Source organism: Hypanus sabinus, chromosome 13 (genome assembly GCF_030144855.1).
Source record: "Hypanus sabinus isolate sHypSab1 chromosome 13, sHypSab1.hap1, whole genome shotgun sequence".
NCBI lineage: Eukaryota > Metazoa > Chordata > Chondrichthyes > Myliobatiformes > Dasyatidae > Hypanus > Hypanus sabinus.
Genome location: NC_082718.1, coordinates 52,553,864 through 52,577,682, shown reverse-complemented (window position 1 = coordinate 52,577,682; position 23,819 = coordinate 52,553,864). Strand labels below are relative to the sequence as shown.

Here is a 23,819-nt window from a genome sequence, read left to right as displayed (position 1 = left end):
TGGTTTATCTGGCATCACCAGCAAAATATGGTGTAAATTTTTCCTTCCACTCTCACTATTTTCTAAACGGGTGACTTTCGGTGTCATGGTGGTGGAGCAGTTAGTAGAACTGTTGTCTCACTGTTTCAGAGACCCAGATCAGTCTGACCTTTGGTGTCATCTGCGTGGAGTTTGCAGTTCTCTTTGTGACCTCGTGCGTTCGATGGGTGCTCGGGTTTCCTCCCACATCCCAAAGGTATGATGGTAGGTTAATTGTAAATTGTAAACTATCCTCAGTGTACTAAACTATCTGTAAGTATGTGGCAAAAGAATCAAAATGGAAAGAGTAAACAGCTGAAATAAATGGAGGTAAAGAATTAAGGTAATCAGTCAACTGAAAACAAAAGTTGTTTCACTGCTCTCCCCTATATTGCCTGAATAAATGGTCTTTATATTGGGTCAGTATTTACCAAAGGTGCCATTTCACATCTTGGATTGTACTCACCGAACGCTTTGACTGGTCAGCTGCCCAGATTTTCTTAGCTACCTCTGCCAGCTTTTCAATGAGCTTGGTTTCTTTTTCAAACTCTTTTTGCACGGCCCGTCCTGAGCAACTGAGCAGTGCTGCCAACAGCTGGCCGTATCTGCCCTTAAACTGAGAGTCTGCCAAGCCATCCTTCAGTAACCTAGGGTGAGAAAGAAACACAACGACCTTAACACAGAACTCCACCTGAGCCCCTTCATCAGCAGAGACTTACATCAAATGTCAGGAACTATGGAGCATTCAAATGTTTCCTTCTAAAGCATAAGAATCAAGATAACAATCTTTTGCTGGCAAGTTTAATAATTGGCATTAAAATGCTGTTGACATAGATAATTATCCATGAAAAACTCTCTAACTCTTCAGTTCCATGGTCCATGGAGTCGTGAGCTGTGTAGCTCAGAAACTGGCCTTCTGGCCCACCACAACAATTCTGGCTTTTCTGCCCATCTACATTTTGCCACATTAAAACCGTATCCTCCTGCATCTTGCCTATACAAGTGTCTGTCTAAGTGTCTCAATATTTTATTAATAAGAGAGCACATGATTAGCTGATAATGCTTGCGCTACAAAAAGCATTCCTGGCTTCAACTTGTAGCGTGACATTTTGTGTCAGCCTCACAAAGGTCACCAGTTCCAAAATGAAAACCCTGAGCTCAAATGCAAATGCAAAGGGAAGCTTGCATTGTGCCAACTATTTACATTTATTCAGAGAATCGAATGAAAGACAGAAGCAAGCAGTTGGCAGTGTTGTGGGTTGAAAAACACTGAAGGATCATCCAACACACCTTATTCTGCTTTCAGTCAGCTTCATAATCAGACCTAGTCTTTACTTCACAGAAGACTTAACCTGTCTTCCTCTGCAAAGCTCTAATTGAAAGAGTGTCTTAAAATTTTGGAAAAGAATTTTCTTAAACTCTTTGCCTAGATAAACACTTTCTGAATTGCTCCAAAGTCAAATATTAATTTTAAAATTATGTGTCTTGGTCATCTCACCTGAGAAACAGGGGGGGAAGGAGAATGCAGGTGATAGTTGAGACCTGGTGAGGGGATGGGAATGTAGGTGGAGGAGGGAGGAAGTAAGAAGGTAGGAGGGGATAGGTGAAAGAGGTAAAGGGCTAAAGAATGAAGAATAGGAGAGGGCAGTGGACCATGGAAGAAAGAGGAGGAGGAGGGGAAATAGAGATTTGTGTGAGGGCAGCATTGATGGTGGTGGAACAAAAACTCTGTTCTTTGAAAAAAAGGAGACATCTCAGATGTTCTAGGACTGAATCGTCAACTTGAGAACAGATGCAGTGGAGACAGAGGGACTGAGAGAATGGAATAGCATTTTTACAAGTGACAGAGTGGGAAGAGATATAGTTGAGATAACTGCAAGAGTCAGTAGGTTTGTAAAAGCTGTCAGTGGATAGTTTATCTCCAGATACAGAGACAGAGATATCTGTAAAGGGAAGAGAGGTGTCAGAGACGGAACCATTAAATTTGAGGACAGGGTGGAAGTTGGAGATGAAGCTAAAGAACTAGATGAGCTCAGCATCGCAAGAAGTAGAACCAATGGAGCACCAGTGCTGCCCCTCTGCACCCACACCACAACAACAATTCAGTCAGATTGGCCTCAGACTGTCAGAAGACAGGACAATCTGCCATCATTTAAAATCTATTGCTACTTGGCAGTGGTTGATCACAATGAATATAAACTGCACAACTAACTTGGGATATTTTACGGCATTTCAGGTCTTATCATAGCAAAAATAAAATTGACAACCAAGAGGTGTCTCTTTTCCTTCTTCTTGGTCATGGGAACATGCAAAAGAAGTAGCTGGGATGATTTTTTGGTGAATGACGTCACTGAAAACTTTGAGGATGCTTCATGTGAACTTTTAGATAAAAGTGACCCTGTAACTACGGGGTGGGGGGAGGGTGGTTGCACTCCTAGAGAATGGTCAACATCATAATCTTTTGGAATGCTGAGCCGAGCCATCAATGCATGTGAAAATTAGTGCGAGTTGAAAAAGAAATATTTCTCCCCTCATAAATTTCCAAGACAGTAAATTTTATGCTGTATTTCAAATATTTTATATTGCATTTCAAATTTTTAGATAGTAAATATTGAATAAATGAATCTGTTACTTATACAGCCATAATTTTTTGGTGGGGTTGGGGTGAAGGGCGGAGGTGGTCGGTCACTGGTGGGTTAGAATGGTGTTGCCATGGACTGATTAATCTGGAAACCCACAATGGATTTACAGCATCATTGATAGTTGGTGACAGATAATTAAATCATATCAGTGCCATTTCTCAAATAACAGACACAAAATTCTGGAGGAACAAGGTGGACGAACTTGTGGTGTAATTAGAGACTCGTCGGTATGATGTTGTGTGCATCACTGAGTCGTGGCTGAAATAAGGCCATAGTTGGGAGCTTAACATCAAGTGAAATACTTTATATTGAAAAGAGAGCCAGGAAGACAGAGGCGGTGGTGTGGCTCTGTTGGTAAGAGATGGAATTACATCTTTAGAAAGGGGTGGCTTAAGGTCGGAGAATGTAGAATCTTATTGGGTGGAGTTAAGAAGCTGCAAGGTTGAGAAAACCATTATGGAAATCGTATATAGGCCTTCAAATGGAAGCCTAGCTGTGGGGTTGAGTCTGCAAAGGGAGCTGGAAAAGGCATGTAATAAGGGTTTTGCCACAATTGTAAAGGGGGACTTCGATACACAAGGGTTTGGGAAAATTAGGTTGTAGGTTGGTTTAGGATCAAAAGAGAAGGAATCCGTTGAATGCCTATGAGACTTTTTAGAGCAGCTTGTGCTTGAGTCTACATGGGGAAAGGCTATCCTAGATTGGGTGTGTGTAATAACTCAGAGTAATAAATCTGTGGGTTGTTCTGCCACAGACTGTGGTGGAGGCCAAGTCCGTGGGTATATTTAAGGCAGAAGTTGATTCTTTCCATATTGGTCAGGGCATCAAAGGATATCATGAAAGGGCAGGTGCATATGGTTGGGTGTGATCTGGGATCAGCCATGATAGAATGGTAGACCTGACTTGATGGGCTGAATGGCCTATTTTGCTCCTATGTCTTAAGGTCTTATGGTCTAACTCAGTAAGTCAGTCAGCATCTGTGGAGAGGAGTGAAGAGTTGAAGTATTGGGCTGGGACCCTTCTGCTTAACTTAACTGAGCTGCAAACCTACTTGAAGTGAATGTGTCAATTCAACCAGGCAATGTAAAAACAGTTGCAATAAAGGGCCAAACCATAACTGACCCAGTCTGAACCTTGCATTTCTCTCTGCTTCTTGTAATCCCCTTAGCCTACTGCAGGTCTCTGAGTCTAATTAAACTTGAGGTCTTGGTGTTATGACCCTCCTGTGAAGCCCAGTCCACAAGTGACAGTGTGGTCAAAAATTAGACCCAAGGTCTTGCGCTGCTGGCCTTTTGATAATACGTGCTGTCAAAGATCTTTTCAGTTGCTTCTCTTATAACCAATGCCAGTTAAAAGCAGTTGAAAGAGATTTAATTTACAAAATCATCATATTGAAAATATAAAAAAAGAGATCTTAAACACATAAAGCCTATTTAAAATACTGGTATTATTTAAAAATAAGGAAACAAAACCTCAAACCCTTCACTTGCACTGGTCTCTTTAATCCAGGTCAGTGTTCACATATAAGTGGTTTTATTATATAAAGCAGATATGACCGGCATAAAGCTGAGCAGGAATTACAATTTGTATTGCTGCTTGGCTCAGTGTGACTGAGGTCTGCCGATGAAATCACCATTAGATCCTGTAGAAGAGCTTCTGGTCCGATGTGTTGGCAGTAGACTCTAGAATGTTTCTGACCCCCAATGGAATACAGGTATAGTCTCGAACATTAGGGACAACCTAACCCCCTGAAGAGGAATCATCACTTGTTCTCCAAACTGCTGCCAGAATATAAGCACATCAGGACTATTGAAATTTATTTATCGCAGCGTGTTTTCTAGCCCATGTTTATTTTGTTTAAAGCTTGATCTTCTCATTTTAGGAACAACAGGTTTCGAGGTTACAGCTGGTAGAATTGCTGCCTCACATCTCCAGCAGTCTGGGTTCAATCTTGACCTTGGATGCTATTTGTGTGGAGTTTGCCAGTCTCTCCCAGTGACTGTGTGGCATTTCTTTGAGGTGCTATGGTTTCTTCCAACATACCAAAGTGCCCGTGTTGCTGTTGGTAAATTGTCCACTGTAATTTGCTGTAATGTGCGGGTGAGTGGTAGAGCTTGGGAAGATTTGAGGGGAATGCAGCAAATTGGATTAGTGTATGTGGGTGCTTCAAGATCTGTGTGATTTGATGGGCCTGTTTCCATTTTCGATACTTCATGACATCAAGCATTAGACTGAAAGAGCATATCAAAGTAATATTTACAGGAATACATGTCAGGAGGAAGTAAATAATCCCAGGCATAACCTCTTGCTCTCTATCTTAATTGAACACCTTATCAGGGTCTGTGAAGTTAATACATGGGGTAAGCACACAAAATGCTGGAAAAACAAAGCAGGACAGGTAGCAGCAATGGAGGGGAATAAACAGTCGATGTTTTGGGCTGAGGCCCTTAATCAGACGGTATAGGAAGAAGGAAGAAGACAGAATAAGAAAGTGGAGGGAGCGGAAGGACTACAAGCCGCCAGGTGAAGCCAAGTGAGGGGGAAGGTAGGTGGCTGGGAGAAGGGGACAAAATGAAAAGCTAATAGGTGATAGGTGGAAAAGCCCTGAAGTGTCAACTGTTCATTCCTCTCTATAGATGCTGCCTGACCTGTTGAGTTTCTCCAGCATTTTTGTGTGTTTTTCCCTGGATTTCCAGCATCTTCAGAATCTCCTGTGTTTAATACAGGAGATAATTCATTCTGAATTACATAAGAGTAATAAAGAAATGCTCATCAAGAGAGAGAAAAAATGAACATGGGCTCTTGAAGTTGTGCAAAAGAACTTGCTGTTAAGGCCCACACTCACCAACATCTTCCACCAATATGGTACAGGTTTTCAATCAGAAATATTAACTCAATTTTTCTCTGCACATTGCCTGACAGACATTTTTCACAGACATTGACAGATCTCCTGGGAAGTTACCCGACATTTATCATTTGGTTTCTGGTTTCATGAACAGATTTGACCAGTTTCTCTCAATTCTTACATGTTCCTTTGTTTGTTCGTTCTCTCCCCTTTTAAGTTTTCTCTTTAATCTATTACTCATTAATATTACTCAAAATCATAAACACAAGGAAACCTGCAGATGCTGGAAATCCAAAACAACACTCCCTAAGTGTGTTGATGTTTCGGGCAGAGACTCTTTTTCAGGATTGAAAAGCAGGGGGAAAGATGCCAGAATAAAAAGCTAGGGAGAGGGAGAGGAGGATAGCTAGAAGCCGATAGGTGAAGCCAGGTGGGTGGGAAAGGTAAAGGACTGGAGATGAAAGAATCTGATAGGAGAGGAGAGTGGAACATAGAAGGGGAAGGAGGAGGGAAACCAGGGGGGTAATAGGCAGGTGATAAGAAGTAAGATGTCAGAGTGGGGAATAGAAAAAGAAGGGAAGGGGAGAGAAATCATTTTTTACTAGGAAGAGAAATTGATATTCATGTCATCAGGCTGGAGGCTACACAAATGGAATACAAGGTGTTGCTCCTCCACCCTGAGGGTGGCCTCATCTTGGCACAAGAGGAGGGCATGGACTGACATGTCAGAACAGGAATGGGAATCGTAACTAAAATATTTGGCCAATCATAGCCTGACTCCATTAGCAATATTCTCTGTATCCAATCCATCCCTCTCATACACTCTCTATAATTATTAACTAACAAGTTTTCTCACTTCCTCAGTTCTGATGAAGGGTCGTCAGCCTGAAATGTTAACTCTCTTTCTTATTCCATCAATACTGCGGGAACTGCTGTGTACTTCCAGCCATTTTTCCTCTCACTGATGCACTATCATGGTTTACGACACTCACCACTGATTTAAAACTTTCATCGATAATCTTCTGCCCCTCTATGACCTCTTACTGCTTTAACTTCATATTCTTCTCCAGTTTTTTTCTGAGAGCACAGCACTTCTCCAATTCTCGTCACTTTTGGATCCGCAACTGTTTCCATTTGTCAACAATCAAGGCCTTAGCTTCAGTTCCCTCCCTGACATTTGGAATCTGATTTATTGTCACTGATGTACGTTGTGAAATTTGTTGTTTGGTGTCAGTGGTACAGTGCAGGAATAACAAATTATCTTAAGTTCAATAATATAAATAAATAAACAGTGCAAGAGATAAATAGTGAGGTAGTGTTCACAGACTGTTCATAAATCTGATGGCAGAGGGGAGGAAACCTAAAACATTGAGTGTGGGTCTTTTTTGGGTTTTGGGTGTAGGTTTTGGTGAAGCAAGCTTTTGGTATGCTGACCTTTATAAATCAGAACATTGAGTATTGGAGTTGGGATGTAATGTTAAAATTGTACAAGGCATTGGTAAGGCCAAATTTGGAGTATTGTGTACAGTTCTAGTCACCAATTTATAGGAAAGATGTCAACAAAATAAAGAGAGTACAGAGAAGATTTACCAGAATGTTACCTGAGTTTCAGCACCCAAGTTACAGGGAAAGGCTGAACAAGTTAGGTTTTTATTCTTTGGAGAGTAGAAGGTTGAGGGGAGACTTGATAGAGGTATTTAAAATAATGAGGGGGATAGATCGAGTTGACGTGGATAGGCTTTTTCCATTGAGAGTAGGTGAGATTCAAACAAGAGGACATAATTTGAGAGTTAGGGGACAAAAGATTAAGGGTAGCACGAGGGGGAATTTCTTTACTCAGAGAGTGGTAGCAGTGTGGAATGAGCTTCCAGTAGAAGTGGTAGAGGCAGGTTCGGTATTGTCATTTAAAGTAAAATTGGATAGTTATATGGACAGGAAAGGAATGGAGGGTTATGGGCTGAGTGCGGGCCACTGGGACTAGGTGAGTGTAAGTGTCGGCACGGACTAGAAGGGCCGAGATGGCCTGTTTCCGTGCTGTAATTGTTATATGGTTTTGGTTCTTCCCTGATGGTAGTAATGAGAAGAGGGCAGGCCTTGGTTGGTAATAATGGATGCTGCCTTCATGAGGCACTGCCTATGGAAAATATTTTCATTGGTGGGAGTTTTGTGCCCATGATGTAGCTGACTGAATCTACAACCTTCTGCCTCATAGCCTAGTACATAGTCTCTTTCGATCCTGTGCATTGGCACCTCCATAAGCGGTGGGTCAAAGGGCCTGTAGTGTTCTATGTTCAATGTTCTATACCAGGCTATGATGCAAACAGTCAGAATTCCCTCCACAGTACATATGTAGAAATTTGTCTTTGGTGACATACCATATCTCCTCAAACTCCTAATGAAGTACCTCCATCTTCATCTTCACTTCACTTTTCTTCTCTCCGATATTCATTGGAAGGAACTTCTTTGACTATACTCAGTCACAGACAAGAGGAAATCTGCAGAGGCTGGAAATCCGAACAACACACACAAAATGGTGGAGGAACTCAGCAGGCCAGGCAGCATCTATAGAAAAGAGTACAGTCGGCATTTCAGGCTGAGACCCTCCAGCAGTCCTGTCGAACCCTTCTGGCCAAAAACTTGACTATACTCTTTTCTGAGATGCTGCCTGGGCTGCTGAGTTCCTCCACCATTTTGTCTGTGTTGTGTGTGTTGCTGTGACAACTTATTATTTATCTTCTGTACCTAATAAAGTAGCCATTAGATGTGTGTTTATGGTCTTTGGCTGCTGTACTCCATCCACTTTAAGGTTCAACATGTTGAGCATTCAGAGATGCTCTTCTACACGCTACTGTTGCAATGCCTGGTTATTTAAGTTGCTGTTGCTTTCCTGTCAGCTTGAACCATTCTCCTCTGACCTCTCTCAATAACAAGGTGTTTTCTTCCATATAACACTACTCTCTGAATGTATTTTGCTTCTCACACATTCTCTAGAGAATGTTGTGTGTGAAAATCCCAGAATATCAGCAGTTTCTGAGTTTCTCAAACCACTTCATCTGGCACCAATAATCATTCCATGGTCTAAGTCATTTAGATCACATTTCCCCCCCATTCTGTTATTTGGTCTGAACAACGACTGATCCTCTTGACCACGTCTGCATATTTTATGAATGATTGGCTGATTAGGTATTTACATGAATGGGCAGGTGTACAGGTGTATCTAATAAAGTAGCCACTGAATATGTTGTCATTGCTCACAGGCCTAAAAGTTGTCATCTTTGGTTCAATGTCAATTTCTATGGATTTAAGCATCGTTAAAGCATTTTAGGATGCTTTCAGAATTTAAAAATGCTTCACAACTACAAAGTTGTCTTAACAATAACTCAGCTTCAAGCATGTATTACATTAACTCAATAAAGCAGTAGACTAAATCCAATGTTAATCATTATGTGATATTCAAGATTAAATGCATTTCATCTCCACTCCCTGTTTATTTCATAAAGCTGGGCAACTCTGTCATTACACTGACGGAATTATTCAACTAAAGGCATTACTCACACCAGGGATCATTGGCCTTTTATCAACAACCAGCCTACATTTCATAGAAGGCTGGCACTATTAAGAATGAGTTAATAAGATGATAGATGGCCAAGTGGCAGTGCTGTTCTTTAAAGAAAGCTGCAAGTGCAAACAAGATCTGACTAAGATATTGCACTGCATAGTTCAAAGGTTAATTATGTCTTGTGATTGGTTTTCTATGAAAATTTGTATTGCTGAGAATGAATGTTTATTTACTGAAACAATAACTGAAAAACTCATTCAGTTTGAGGGAAGAAAAACACACAATGTTGTGCAATTGTATCTCTTTGTACTTACTGAGCGTTTTCTGCACAGTGAGGTCTGGGCAGGAGCAAGAAGTCCAATGGCAAGCAATGCATGCTTGGATGTCACTTCAACTAGACTTAGTTGCATATTTGTGCGGTTTGCATGGTGCATTCCTGCTTCTCAAAACTTCAATTGCACCTCCCAGTCCTGGAGTCTGTTGCATGGAATGTCGGGTCTCCTTTAAGTTTTGTACTTTCTCCCTGCTCTTTGGACCCTGACTGCCATATCTAGCACAGGATTGTCCACCCAGCAAATATGTGTTACCACCAGCCACCTCTACACTTCTGACCCATGGCAATCTGATCTCCCAAAGAGTGAGCTTCCATCCACTCAGCAACCTCTCTGGCCTCTGACCTGTATACTGTGACCTGATTCAATGCTCATTGGTAGAGCAGGCAGAGGAAAGACCTTTATATGCTGGTTCTATTGGGCACAATGCTTTGAGGCTTGAGCACAAATGTACTTTGCATAGAATCATATAGAACAGAAATGATCCCTGTGGCTGAACTGGTCCTTCTTGACCAAGATTCCCATCTAAGTTAGACCCATATGCTTGTGTTTGGCCCATATCCCTCTAAGCCAGGGATTTTCAAACTTTTTTTTACACCATGGATCAACACCATTAAGCAAAGGGTCCGTGGACGCCAGGTTGGGAATCCCTTTTCTAAACTATTCCTAAACATGTACCTGTCCAAGTACCTTTTAAACGTTTTAATTGTACCTGTCTCAATCACTTCCTTTGGTATCTTGTTCCATATAATGGTCACATTATTATTATTTTTATTATTAATAATGTTTTTCTTTCTCTTTTGTGTTTGCAAAGTTTGTTCTGTTTTGCACATTGGTTGTTTGTCTGTCCTGTTGGGCGTGGTTATTCATGGATTCATTTATTGGATTCACTATGTATTCACTAAGAAAATTAAACTCAGGGTTGTATATAGTGTCATATATGTTCTTTGATAATAAATTTACTTTGTACTTTGAACCTACTGGGTGAAAAGGGTGCTCCTCAGGTTTCTATTAAATGTCTCCCCTCTCACACTAAATTTATGTACTCCAGTTTTTTCATTTGCCGACCCCAGGAAAAAGATTACACACATTGTCTCTACCTTTTCCCCTCATCATTTTATACACCATTATCAGATCACCCCTCGTTTTCTTAGGTTCGATGAAAGCACTCCCCTCTCTTCATAATTCAGCCTCTTGAGTCCTGGCAACATTCCTATAATCTCCTCTGCACACTTTCCAGCTTATGGACACCTTTCCTACGGCAGGGTGACGAAAACTGAACACGGTATTCCAACTGTGGCCACGCCAGCCATGGCACCACACCACATCAATGGCCTGTGTGTGTGGATAGTAAAATTCACAATTCTCTTCAAGAAGCATTTTCCGAGACCTCTATGTTCTACTGCCATCCTACTGATTAGTAAATTTCTTTGGGAGAAAACAGAGAATAAACAACTGAAGTTTTGACTCAAGAAACATATGCTTATGTTAGTCTGCTCTGCCTTATGTTCATGTGCATCCAGTAGCAGAAAGAAATGATATGTTGTGACAGACTACCTTTTCACCCTTCCAATGTTTCTGGCATCCTCAGAACCCAACCAGAATCAGGTTTATTATCACTGAAATTAGTCTGGCAGTAGTACAGAGAATAAACTCAGTGTTCTTTTTCTAATATCACTAAACTGATCCACAGTCTAAAACACCAATCACCACAGAATGATTATGTCATTCCATTAGCACCAACATCTCCATTTTCTAACCACCTTCTTGTGCCTTCTTTTGAGTTTGTTCCTGCCATGTCACTTCCATCTTTAAGGATTCCTCCTCCTCTTCTCGCCACTGACAACCAACACAGAGACACCTTAATTAGCCCGCTGCTCTACTCCACAGGTCTGTGACCATGCAGCAAACTACTGCTCAAACGCCATCTGTAAAGTCACAGACACTACTCCTATGATGACAAAATCTCAAATGACAACAAGGCGATGTATGGGAATGAGGTATTTCCGCTGATTGAGTAGTATTGCAACAATCATCTCACACCCAACATCAGTAATACCAAGGAATTGATTGTGGGCTCCAGGAAGGGGACGTTGGGAGAACATACACTAGTCCTCTTTGAGAGGTAGTTCTAAGAAGACCGAGCAGTGTTAAGGCCCTGAAAGTTAACATCTTAGGGGATCTATCCTGAGCCCAACACATTGATGCAATCACAAAGAAGGCACACCAGTGGTTCTACTTTATTATGAATCTGATGAGGTTTGGCATGTCACCAAAGACTCCTGAAAATTTCTATAGTTCATGGTGGAGGCCATTCTGACCAGTTGCATCACAGCCTGATAAGGAGGCTTAAATGCACAGGATTGCAAGCATCTGCAGAGGGTTGTACACTCAGCCAGCACCATCATAGGCACAACCCTCCCCAGCAGTGAGGACATTTTAAAAGGCAGTACTTCAGTCAGCCACCATCCACCAGTAAGGAGCCTCACCTTCCAGACATGCCCTCTTCTGGTTGCTATCATTGAGTAGGAGACACAGGAGCTTGAGGACCTGCACTCCATGATTCAGAAACAGCATCTTCCTTCCACCGTCAGATTTCTGAACAGCCCATGAACCCATGAACACTACCTCATTATTCCTTATAATTATTTGAAACTTACAGTAATTGTATAGCTTTGCACTGTATTTCTGCTGCCAAATAGCAAGTTTCACATCTGAGAAAGTGATAATAAACCTGATTCTGATCTTGCTTATCACGAACTCAAGGCGAGCAAATGCTAATGAATTGCACAGATCTTGTGTAAAATGAATAAAACAGTGGAAAAGCTCAGCAGCTCAGGCAGCATTTGTGAAGAGACATTGACTTGAATCATCAACTGTAAGTCCATAGGAGCAGGATCAGGCCATTCGGTAGGTCAAGTCTGTCCCACCATGGCTGATTTATTATTCTTCTCAACCCCATTCTTTTGCTTTCTCCTCATAACTGTTGACACCCTAACAAGAAGCAACCAACCTCCACTTCAAATAGATCCAATAATCTGGCCTCCACAGTCATCTGTGGCAATTAATTCTACAGATTCACCATACTTTGGCTAAAGGAATTCCTCTTTATCTCTGTTCTAAAGTGATATCCATGTATTCTGGGGCTGTTCCTCCTGTTTGTAGACTGGAAACATCCTCTTTATGAACTGTTTCTACAGCTACAGATATTGCCTGACCAGCTGAATACTTTCAGCATTTTATGCTTTTATTTGCTAGCATCCGCAGCTTATTTACTTCTGGGTGGATTGTGTACTGAAACTGTTTGCAATCTCCAATCTTCCAAAGTCCATCTGAAATCTGATCTGTCTTACCAAGCAAAAGGTAACTGCACTCCTTCCTAAAATGAGTTCGGAAAAGGCAAGAGGAGGAGGATAGGGTGGGGGTGGGGGGGATGTAACAGTGACTTCACTGGATGTGCAGTTACAATAAGACAGCTAAATAGCAAAATGGGGTCATGCAAGTTTGCGCATGCGTGATTGCTTCCCCTGCGCTCCACTTGCTGCAGAATATAAACAAGCTGATTAACCAGCAACTGGGTCCTTTGCCAACATAGAAATGAAATACATTTTCTTGTCTGCAGATCTGTTGCTGGCTCGTGCAAAGGTTGAGAGCCAATGGAGCAAATTGAACAGAGTTCTCCAAATGTAAAGCACAGGTTTGCCAATTCCACCCTGCACTCCGCACCATACTGGCACCTAAGGATCAGAATTCCCAGAGCTACATTTCACTTTAGTCCCCTTTGTTACATGACTAGTCAGCTGTGAAGCTGGTTTTCAGTTGTCTAGACTTAGATTTGACAGGATGATTTTCTAAACTGTTCTAATTTTCAAAGCTACCCCAAGCCTGCCTGTCACATTCTGCAGGCTGTGTGCTGATCTGGAAGGTAGTTTATGAGCATCACATTTGCTGAAAAGCAACATGAGACTGAAGGAGCCAGAGCAAAAAAAAGTCTTCTCATTTGCATAATCATCCGCTCAATCATTTGGCATAACTGTGTCAAACTCCCAATGAAGAAACACTCCTAGGGAGGCTTTAAATTTGGGTGATAGTATCAATTGATCAGTTAAATTGGGCAATACTAAATTACCTACATTTGTTCATATCTTCCAATAATCTCCAAACAAGTGAAAATCAGAGAAGATATATAACAGGCAATCAATTCTCATTAGTCATTAGTGGCCAGAAAGCATTACAAGCCTCATGAGCTTACTAATGTAGAGGGTTGCAAACTGAGCCAGTTCCATCATAGGCACTAGTCACACCAGCAGTGAGGACATCTTCAAAAGGTAATGCCTCAGAGAGGTGACATCCATCATTAAGGACCACTATCACCCAGGACATGCCCTCTCCTTATTACTATAGTTTGAGCATCCTTTATCCTAAATGCTTGGGGCTGGAAATGTTCAGATTTCAGATGGTTTGGGATTTTGGAATATTTGCATCTATATAATGAGATACCTTGTGGGTCGGGACCCAAGTCTAGACAAGAAATCCACTTACATTACATCAGAATCAGGTTTATCATCACCGGCATGTGATGTGAAATTTGTTAACTTAGCAGCAGCAGTTCAATGTAATACATAATATCATAGAGAAAAAATAAAATAAGTAAATCTTATTCAGTATACTTTATACAGTATACATTTATTGAATAGATTAAAAATCATGCAAAAAACAGAAATACTATATATTAAAAAAGTGAGATAGTGTCCAAGGGTTTCAATGTCCATTTAGGAATCAGATGGCAAAAGGGAAGAAGCTGTTTCTGAATCACTGAGTGTGTGCCTTCAGGCTTCTGTACCTCCTACCTGATGGTAACAGTGAGAAAAGGGCATGCCCTGGGTGCTGGAGGTCCTTAATAATGGACGTTGCCTTTCTGAGACACCGCTCCTTAAAGATGTCCTAGGTACCAAGATGGAGCTAACTAAATTTACAACCCTCTGCAGCTTCTTTTGGTCCTGTGCAGTTGCTCCCACCAACACCAACCCCACCACCCCCGTACCAGATAGTGTTGCAGCCTGTCAGAATGCTTTCCATGGTACATCTATAGAAGGTTTTGAGTGTATTTGTTGACATATCAAATCTCTTCAAACTCCTCAAAGTATAGTCACTGTCTTGCCTTCTTTATAACTGCATCAATATGTTGGATCAGATCCTCAGAGATCTTGACATATACAGTACAATGTATACATACACCCTGAAGGTAGCTTTATATAATATTTTTCATAGCTATCACTATCTCTGCAACCCATTTGGACAGTCAGTGGATGTTTAGCATTGCCAACATTCTTGACTCTGAATTTATGTGCTACCACTTGTTCATAACACATATACTGATGCAGCTGTTTATCATTTCATCAGTAATGATCTTGGCAAACTCATCAATGAATTACCCTGTTGCTTCATGATCAGCAAATGCTTTATCACCACAAATCATTAAAATTTTAATGCTGTGCTTTTTCTTAAATTTCTACAACCAGCCTGCTGAATGTTCACAAATGCTTTTGATTTTCAGCTCGTTGTGATAGATCTTTGCTTGTTTCATGACCAGCATACCATTAAGCAATATATGTTCACTCCGACATTAACAATCCACTCTTTCAATACAAGATTGAGATTCATTTTTCACTTCATGTAGTTTTTTCCAATTTTTTATTGACTTCAGTTCATTACATATTTGAGGTCCCTTCTCAGAATTGCCGCTGGTGCACAGAGACCTGGGAACCTCCCAGGGTCTTGAGGAATTTTCCATTTGTGTTATCATGTCAGCACTTCAAAAAAATTGGATTATGGAGGTTTTTGTATTTTGGAATTTTGGATAAGGGTGTTCAACTTGTACCATCAAACTGGAGGTATAGGAGCCTGAAGATGCACACTCAATGTTTTAAGAACAGCTTCTTCTCTTCTGCCATCAAATTTCTGGACACCTCATGAACCTACGAATGCTACCTCACAATTTTGCCCCTTTTTTGCTTTATTTATTTAGTTTTTTATATATTCTTTTTGTAATTTATAACTTTTATGTGTTCATCTGGACACTTAAATTCTGTAGGTGACTCAGCTTCAAATCCTCTCTCAGGCAGTGCAGTCCAGATACATAGCACTCTCTGGGTGAAGAAGGTCACCCTCGTATCCATTTTCTGTCTCTTCCCCCTCATGTCAGACCTATATCCTCTAGTTTTATCCACTTCTGATACAGGGAGAAATTTCCTGCAGTCCACTTTATCTATACCCCTCACAGTTTTCTAGATCTCAGTTTTGCTCTTATTTAACCTCCTCCACTCTATGGAGAAGACCAGGCTTCTCTAGTTTCTCCTCACAACCGAACTGTTCCATCCAAGGCCACATCCCCGTGCATCTCCATTGCACCCTCTCCCATGCTTTCACCTATTCCTTGGTGACCAGAACTATGCACAGTACTCTAGCTGAGAACTGACAAAGGTTTTATTACATTGGAGAATAACTTCTCTAATTATCCATTCAATGCCCTGACTTATAAAGATCACTATCATATGTATTTTCCTAAAATTGTTGTCTGCATAGTGCCACCTTTAGGGATTTGTGGACCTTTACTCCGAGGTCCCTCTGCTCCTAAAACTTCAACTTATGGTGTTGTCTTAATCTTGTTTATGCTCCTAAAATGCCTAGTCTTGCCTTTGTCTGAATTAAACTCTCATCTGCCATTTCTCAATCCATTTCATCAAAAAATTCACATTGTTTTTATTATCAGCATTGATGATGGTAGAGATAGCTTAACTCTATCAAAGCACCTCAGCATTTCAAACATGTCATTCTCTCAGTCACTAAACTCTGAGGAAAACAAATAATTATATTTTCTCAAATATCCCGACTTATCAGAACCCCATTAACTCAGGTATTGTTCTAGTAAATTGTCTTTGTGTCCTCTTGGTATTTCTTTCAAAAGTGTTGTTATCGGAATTGGCAACAATAGCCCACCGTCTGAGCTTTAACTAGTGTCTTACCGTAGCTGGCCCAGATTTTCAAGATACTGCTTCCGTAGGGAGTTTTGATCTTTCTCATGGAAATGTGAATGAAATGCATGAACTAATTCAGATCACAGCACTAGTTCAGACTGGTTAATGACTCTGTTAAGAGCTCTGCGCCTATAGGAAAGCTGGGCTTTATTACAATTTCACAAATAAAATGCAAATGCTGTATCTAGCTTCTTACAGCACTGTGACTTTGCTGCTAACAGTCCCTGCCTCGTATCTCCCGTGGCTAGGATCTCTACTTTCCTGAGATTCTCCAGCAGTTTGAATGTGTGTTGCTTAAGATTTCCAGCATCTGCAGACTCTCTTGTGTTTGTGTCCAGTGATCTGGATTCAGTTCCCACCTGGTGCTTCAGTTTCCTTCCACAACCCAAACACGTGAGGATTGGTAGACTAATTACCAGTCCACACAGAAACAGGCCATTTGTCCCACCTGGTTTATGCCAGTCCAGTAGTTTGGTTCCATCTGCCTGCACCTACTCCATAGACCCTTTCATCCATGTATCTGTTGGAACTTCTCTTAAATGTTACAATTGAACCTGCAGCTACCTCTTCTATTGGCAGCTCATTCCATACTCATTCCATTTAGGGAGAATTTCCCACTCAGATTCCCACTTATATTTCTCACTGAATCTAGTTCAATTCTCAGCCAATCTGAAGGGAAAAATCTGCATGTATTCACCCTATCTGTACCCTTCCTAATTTTGTACCTCTATAAGATCTCTCATTCTTCTGTGCTCTAGGGAACAAGATCCTAAACTATTCAACCTTTCCCTACGACTTAGGTCTTCAAGTCTTAGTAAAATCCATGTAAATTTACTCAGTATTCTTTCAAGCCTATTTATATCCTTCTTGCTGGCACTGTTCCTTACGTAGGTGAGAGGTAAAATCAGGGGTGAGGTGATAGGAACGTAACAAGACTAAAATATATTAGTATAGGATTAGTGTAAATGGGTGCTTAATCTTCAACATGGACTTTATTCTCTGAAGGTCCTAAAGATTCTTCTGATGCTGGAAACCCAGAAAATGTTGGAGGAACTCAATAAGTCAGGCAACATCTATGGAGGGAATAAACAGTCAATATTTAGAGCTGAGACCCTTCTTCAGAGCCTGGTTGATAGTTCTTTTGTCGTGGCTTATGAATCTATAGCTTTATGACTACCTAAGGCTCACTGCTCAGGATAGGCAATACACCTGAATGCACCAGCCCTGTGATGAATTGCAAACTACACCATTAGGAATGGGGAGACCAGGTGATTGTGAGCACTGGTGGAAAAATAAAGAGACAGCATGCCAGGAGGTCTTTGTGAAGACACCATTTGGGGCAAGCAAGGAGTTGGCCTTACCTTAAGTGATAAGAAGGACCTCCTTTCAATGGCTGGGAAGCTCTGTGGACAGTATGGCTGGGCCACCCATGCAGAGTGGGAAAAATATCACAGAAGAACCAGGGGACCTTCTTTGTCTGGTTTAACATTAGGGGCTTAACTTTCTTAGTGTCTTTCACCACTGCTAATAAGAAGAACTGATAACTTATGACTTACCAATACAATTGATGACTCACTCGTATACTCCTGATTGAACGATCTAGCAGGAATTCCACGAGTGGGCTATTAAGGTGCCATTCAAACTTTATTGCCTGTTGAAAATAAGACAGTTTTTAAAAAGTGACTTCCAGCAAATTTATCTGTCTGCATTTTCAATTATTATCTCTAACACAACACAATGTTATTAGTTTTTATGATTCTTTCTCTATATAATCATCATTACTGGCTTATACTTCAACCCCAGACTGAGACATATGAGCATCCAGCCACAGGGCCAATGGGAAGGCTCATTTGCATTTGACATGTTTAAATGTAGCTTTTCAAGGTTTATCAAAAGCAACTATGGTCTCTTTTCAAAATATCAGAGGAGCTCATGACTGTCAGCTGAGGCACTGCTCTGCCTAAGTCTTCAAGAAATTGCAGAGAGTTGTGAAAGCAACCAGATCCATTTTGCTAGCCAGCCTCCCTCCATTGACTCTTGCAGGTTGAGTTGGTGATAAGGAAGGTAAATGCAATTTAACATTCATTTTGAGAGGACTAGACATAAAAGCAAAGATCTAATGCTCAGGATTTATAAGGCATTGGTCAGACCGCACTTGGAATTTTATGAGCAGTTTTGGGACCCTTATCTAAAAAATAATGCGTTGACATTGCAGAGGGTTCAGAAGATGTTCATGAGAATAATCCAGGATTGAAATAGTTAACATTTGAGGAGCATTTGGTGGCTTTGGACCAGTGGGCATAGCCTCAGAATGAAAGGATTTTCCTTTAAAACTGTTGGGATCTGGTCTGGAGACCACCTTCCGGGTCTTGCTCCGGTCCGCGAACTCTGGACTCCAGGCCTTGCAGCCAGCCCTCCTGTCACCCGGAGCCATTGGATCATCTTGGCTTAAGGAGGTACACCTGTTGCCTATTAGGGGGTAAGTGTTTATAAGGGGCTCGGGGACTGAGCCTAGTTGGGGATTGTCCTGATCTGAAGTTGGTTCTGACCTGCTCTGTACCCTGCCTGGGGCCTGACCTGTATTGGTTCTGTCCAGATTTGTCTTGTTTTCCTGCTTCTCTTGAGTGTGCTGGTCCTGTTGTTCTGCTATCTGCTTGCTTCTCCCTATTTTCTGATGTATCCTGGTTGTCCTGCTGCTCACCCTAGACCCAGTTCCCTTCTGTTCCCTTGCCTCTGTTGGGTAAGCCAGGCTGTTGCTGTTATCCCTTGGGTGGTTCTGTCCCTTCCTACCCCTCACCTCTGATGGGTTGTGCCCTGCACCTGCCCAGGTGTCTGTGCCTTACCCAGGCCTCTGTTTCTGCCTGGGAGGTGGCCCTGCCTGGGACCCATGTGGCCTGCCCTGAGGACTCTGACCTTTCTCACCTGTTGCTCCCTATGGGTTGTGCCTGCACCTGCCCAGGTGTTCTGCATCTTGCCCAGGCCTCTGTTCCTGCCTGGGAAGTGGCCCTGCCCAGGAGTTATGCACCTGCCCCAGGGGGCTCTTCTGCCTGCCTGAACTCTGGAATCCTTCTGCCTCACCTGACCTCCAGGATCCAGCCCTGCCTGCATTACCCCTTGCATGCCATGGCATCCCCATCCTGTCCTACCCCTAGTACTTCAGTGCTTGCATCTTGCATTTGGGTCCATTCCATGTCTGCTCCTGACAAAAACAGATGTGGATGAATTTCTTCAGCTAGAGGGTGTTGAATCTGTGGAATTCATTGTTGCAGATGGCTATGGAGGCCAAGTCACTAGATGTACTTAAAATAGAGACTGATGGGTTCTTGATTAGTCAGGGATGCAAGGAGAAGGCAGGAGAATGTGGTTGAGAGAAATAATAGATCAGCCATGATGGAACAGTAGAGCAGACACAATAGGACAAATGCCCTCATTTTGCTCCCATTTCTAATGGTCTTATGGGGACCTGTCAACATCTCATGCTGTTGCTGGAAAGGAGCCAAAATAATCCAAGAGCCCTCTTACCTGGTTGTTCTCTTTTCTCCTTCCTCCTGTTTTGCGGAAGTTACTAAAGCCTGAAAGAACAGGCTCAAGGAGTGTTTTTATCCCACTGTTATCACACTCTTCAAAAGACTAATCATCCAATGAAGATGAATTCTTGATATCTCAACCTATCTTATAATGGCCTTTGCACTATCTTTGTCAACCTGCACTGTACTTTGTAACTGAAACACTATTTTTCATTCTGCTTTTCTTTTTACCACCTCAGCACTTATGTATGGCATGATCTGTCAGGATAGCATGCAAAAAAAAGGGTTTTGCTGTAAATCTGTACACATGACAATAATGAACCATTCCAAACCAATCCACCTCCACTGATCACTAAAACCTACTAGGAATGAAATTCTAAAATGGCATTTTCTTTGTGGTCCCATTGCTCTAATGTATATTTGTACAAGACATAGGAGCAGAATTAGGTCATTTGGCCTGTCGAGTCTGCTCCCCCATTCAATCATAGATGATCCGCCTTTCCTCTGCTCAACCCCATTCCCCAGATGCCTCCCTGTAACCTTTGATGCCATGTCCAATCAAGAACCTTTCAATCTCTGGCTTATGTACACCAATGACCTGGCCTTCACAACTGCCTGTGGTAAAAAGTTCCACATATTCACCACCTCTGGCTGAAGAAGTTTCTCCACAACTCTGTCCTGAGACCATACACTCTTGTCCTAGACTCTCCCACGATGGGAAACATCCTTTGAACATCTACTGTCTTGGCCTTTTTAAAATTTGAAAGGTTTCAATGAGATACTGCTCATTCTTCTAAATTCCAGCAAGTACAGACTCAGAGCCACCAAAAGTGCCTCGTATGATAACCTTTTTATTCTTGGAATCGTCCTGTATGTCTGTCAACTTTAATCTGACATCAGGTTTTCTGACCTAAATCCAAGATTCATTCCTCTTGTTCCTCCTTCTCTCTCAAATGAAGATTGCACTGTATGTGATTGTATATAAGATGCAATGTAGGCATTTAATAACCAGTACCTTTGAGTAAACACAATGCTAAGATTCTCAGATATGTGCTGTATGTATATCCAGAAGTCAGCAATCTTTTAGTAAGCACCTCAGGTATTAATAGAGTCAACAAATTAAAAATATCAAACTTTAAAACAACACTGGAGGTAACATGAATGAAGGTATTGAGGGATGGTATTGTTATTGAACATCCAGGGCTACTGGATGATTTACTGTCATTCTGTATTTCCTGCATGGCAGATTTTGGTTATTAATGCTAGCTTGGTTTCGGCTCTGCTTCACTAAATACTGGCTTGATGTTGTGCTGCTGAATGTGAGGAGCCAGCTGATTATTAAGACTGTAGCACTGACCCATGGCTGAAGAAGTCCTGCATCAAGGAGTTTTTACTATCAAGTTCTCAGCACAGGCAAGGCTAACAATCATTATTAACCATAATTACTGGCGAGCTGCCTTCTTGACTTCTTGCAGCCCACAGAATTCCCGGAGGCTCCAGGATTTAGACTAGTGGTTCCCAATCTCTTATGCCACAAACCAATAGCATCAAGCAGGGAGTCCATGGACCCCAGGTTGGGAAGCCCTGAGCATCAATATGTAAATATTGGGGCACTCCGGAGATGGGGGGTGTGTAGTCAACGGCTCATCCCAGCACTCCTGGCAGCCTGTGTTATTTATTGTTCTTGTTTGAAAAGTGCATTTGGAGGATTACGTTGGGATGTTAAAGTTCATTTATTGTTATATTTTAGCCTGGGTTATACAGTTATTTGCTTGTGCTGACTGTAACCAGCGTGTGTAATAATCACCTCCCCTGTCTGTATGAGACTGAGCAGTTTGCTCCTCAGGTCATAGATCCCAGTCTGTTTTCGTGTTTATCACAATAAAAATGGTTGTAGAGTTAAATGAGCGTTCTCATCTGTCATCATAGACCAAGTACTCGCTGCAATATATAATCTGGGCTAAAAATATGTTAAATGGATGTTTTATTTTGATTTTGGTGAATTTTCCTTTCACTTTGTTATCTGGAAGATATTTTAATATCTGTGAAAGCTCTGGATGCACATATCTCTCCAGTTCAGTTTTTTGCGTTATTAGCTATATGCTGCATATTTGACAGTAGTGTTTTATCACTGAAATGTACTTGAATGTCCTGTGTAAATGCTGACCAGCTCATAACTACATCCCTCCCTACTGTGTCAGTTGCTCTCTGGCCCAACTGTGGAAGATTATTTATTTAGTTATTTATTTTGCGATACAGTACAGAATAGGCCATTCTAGTCCTTTGAGCTGCACTGCCAACAACCCCCAATTTAACTCCAGCCTAATCACAATGTCCAATTAACCTACTAACTGGAATGCCTTTGGACTGTGGGAGGAAACCAGAGCACCTGGAGAAAACCCACACATTCCATGGGGGGAGCACACAAACTTCTTACAGAGGATGCCGGGATGAACTCTGAACTCCGAGTTGGATAATGAGGCCATTGTGGGAACTGCAGGGCATCACAATAGCGTAGCAGTTAGCATGACGGTATGAAAGCTCCGAATTCCAAAGCCCTGAGCTATAATGCCGTTGCACCAACCGCTATGCTACTGTGTTGCCCTGCAGTTCCCACAATGGCCTCATTATCCACTCAGAACTCACAAGACTGGAGTGGAAGCAGGTCACCATAGGTCACAAGAAACTACTACTAAAAAGGTGCAAATGCTTGATGTACACACATGATCCCACAATGAGATTTATACAGAATAGATGGGGAGAGAAGAATGAAATGCTAATTTTTTTTATCAGCTCTCTGTGTCAGTTATTGACTCATTATATTGCTGACACTGTGTGAAATACAAACCCACACTTGCATTATAACCTTCCTTCAGCTTACTCTCTTCCTGCCCTTGTCATATGGAGATCAATTGCACCAGATTGAATGCTATATCAACGAGTCAAAGATTGAATCTGGTCCCTTCCTGAGTGCATATTCCTCGATAACACTCCACCATTCCTGACTCATCAAGCCACCAATCAATACACAACTTCACCAATCAATTAAGCTTTAGAATTGTCATACTTCGAAGTTACTATTCCAGGGCATCTTTCTGAGCCAAGTCTTTACATGTTACAAATCTCCCACTGTAGTTCTATTAAACTGGCAGATTGGCTGAAAAGGTTTTCATTAGACAGTTTCACTTTGCAGATCCCTGGAGGCTGTAACAATGAGGGCTGTATATAATGCTATACTTTATCAAGGCTATCTACCTGAACCAACTGTGGCAGATAGTCCAACAATTCATCATTGAGAATGGTTCCAATCTGCTGGACTGCTGCCTGACGAAGTTCTTGATCTGAAAACCTTAGAGTGGAAAACAAAAGGTACATCGTGAGATAAACGGCAACCCCATTTCATTCCCTTTCTACACAAGAGTACTATGTTACAAGCAAATCTAATTTTACAAGAGAATGGATTAAAAAAGACAAACCTATGTCCTCTCAAGATTAATATAAACTATTCATTTCAGGTAGTTTGGAATTTATATCAAATTTCTGTTCCTTTAAAGAGGGACTATATGCAATACACACAAGTGCTTCAGATGTTGGCTTGAAACATCATCTGCACTCTTTTACATAGATGCTGCCTGGCCTGATGAGTTCCTCCAGCATTTCGTGTGTGTTGCCTGGATTTCCAGCATTTGCAGATATTCTCTTGTTTGTGAATAGGTACTGTGTGTCTATCTGCTTAAATTTTACAATGGCTTGCTACCAAGCTGGCCAGCATGAAGGATTTTGTTCATACAGTTTTAGCTAAAATTATTTCATTAGCTGGAATGAACAATAATAATACACATCTAACAAAGATCATTTT

The 23,819-nt window shown here is 41.5% G+C and overlaps 1 protein-coding gene across 12 annotated transcripts in view; it reads right to left on the bottom strand.

Annotated features, from left to right (window-relative positions):
• LOC132403864 (phosphatidylinositol 4-phosphate 3-kinase C2 domain-containing subunit beta-like) overlaps positions 1–23,819 on the bottom strand; it is a 255,698-nt gene that overhangs the window by 92,797 nt on the left and 139,082 nt on the right. For all 12 annotated transcript variants that reach the window (XR_009515373.1, XR_009515375.1, XR_009515374.1 and 9 more), the window contains 3 exons: positions 23,216–23,309; positions 17,990–18,084; positions 485–665 (listed from right to left, as the gene is read on the bottom strand). Coding sequence is in view for 7 of the 12 variants with exons in the window: in XM_059987618.1 (XP_059843601.1) it covers positions 485–665; positions 17,990–18,084; positions 23,216–23,309 (370 nt within the window). In the remaining 5 variants the exon portion in view is untranslated. The remainder of the gene's footprint in view (positions 1–484; positions 666–17,989; positions 18,085–23,215; positions 23,310–23,819) is intronic.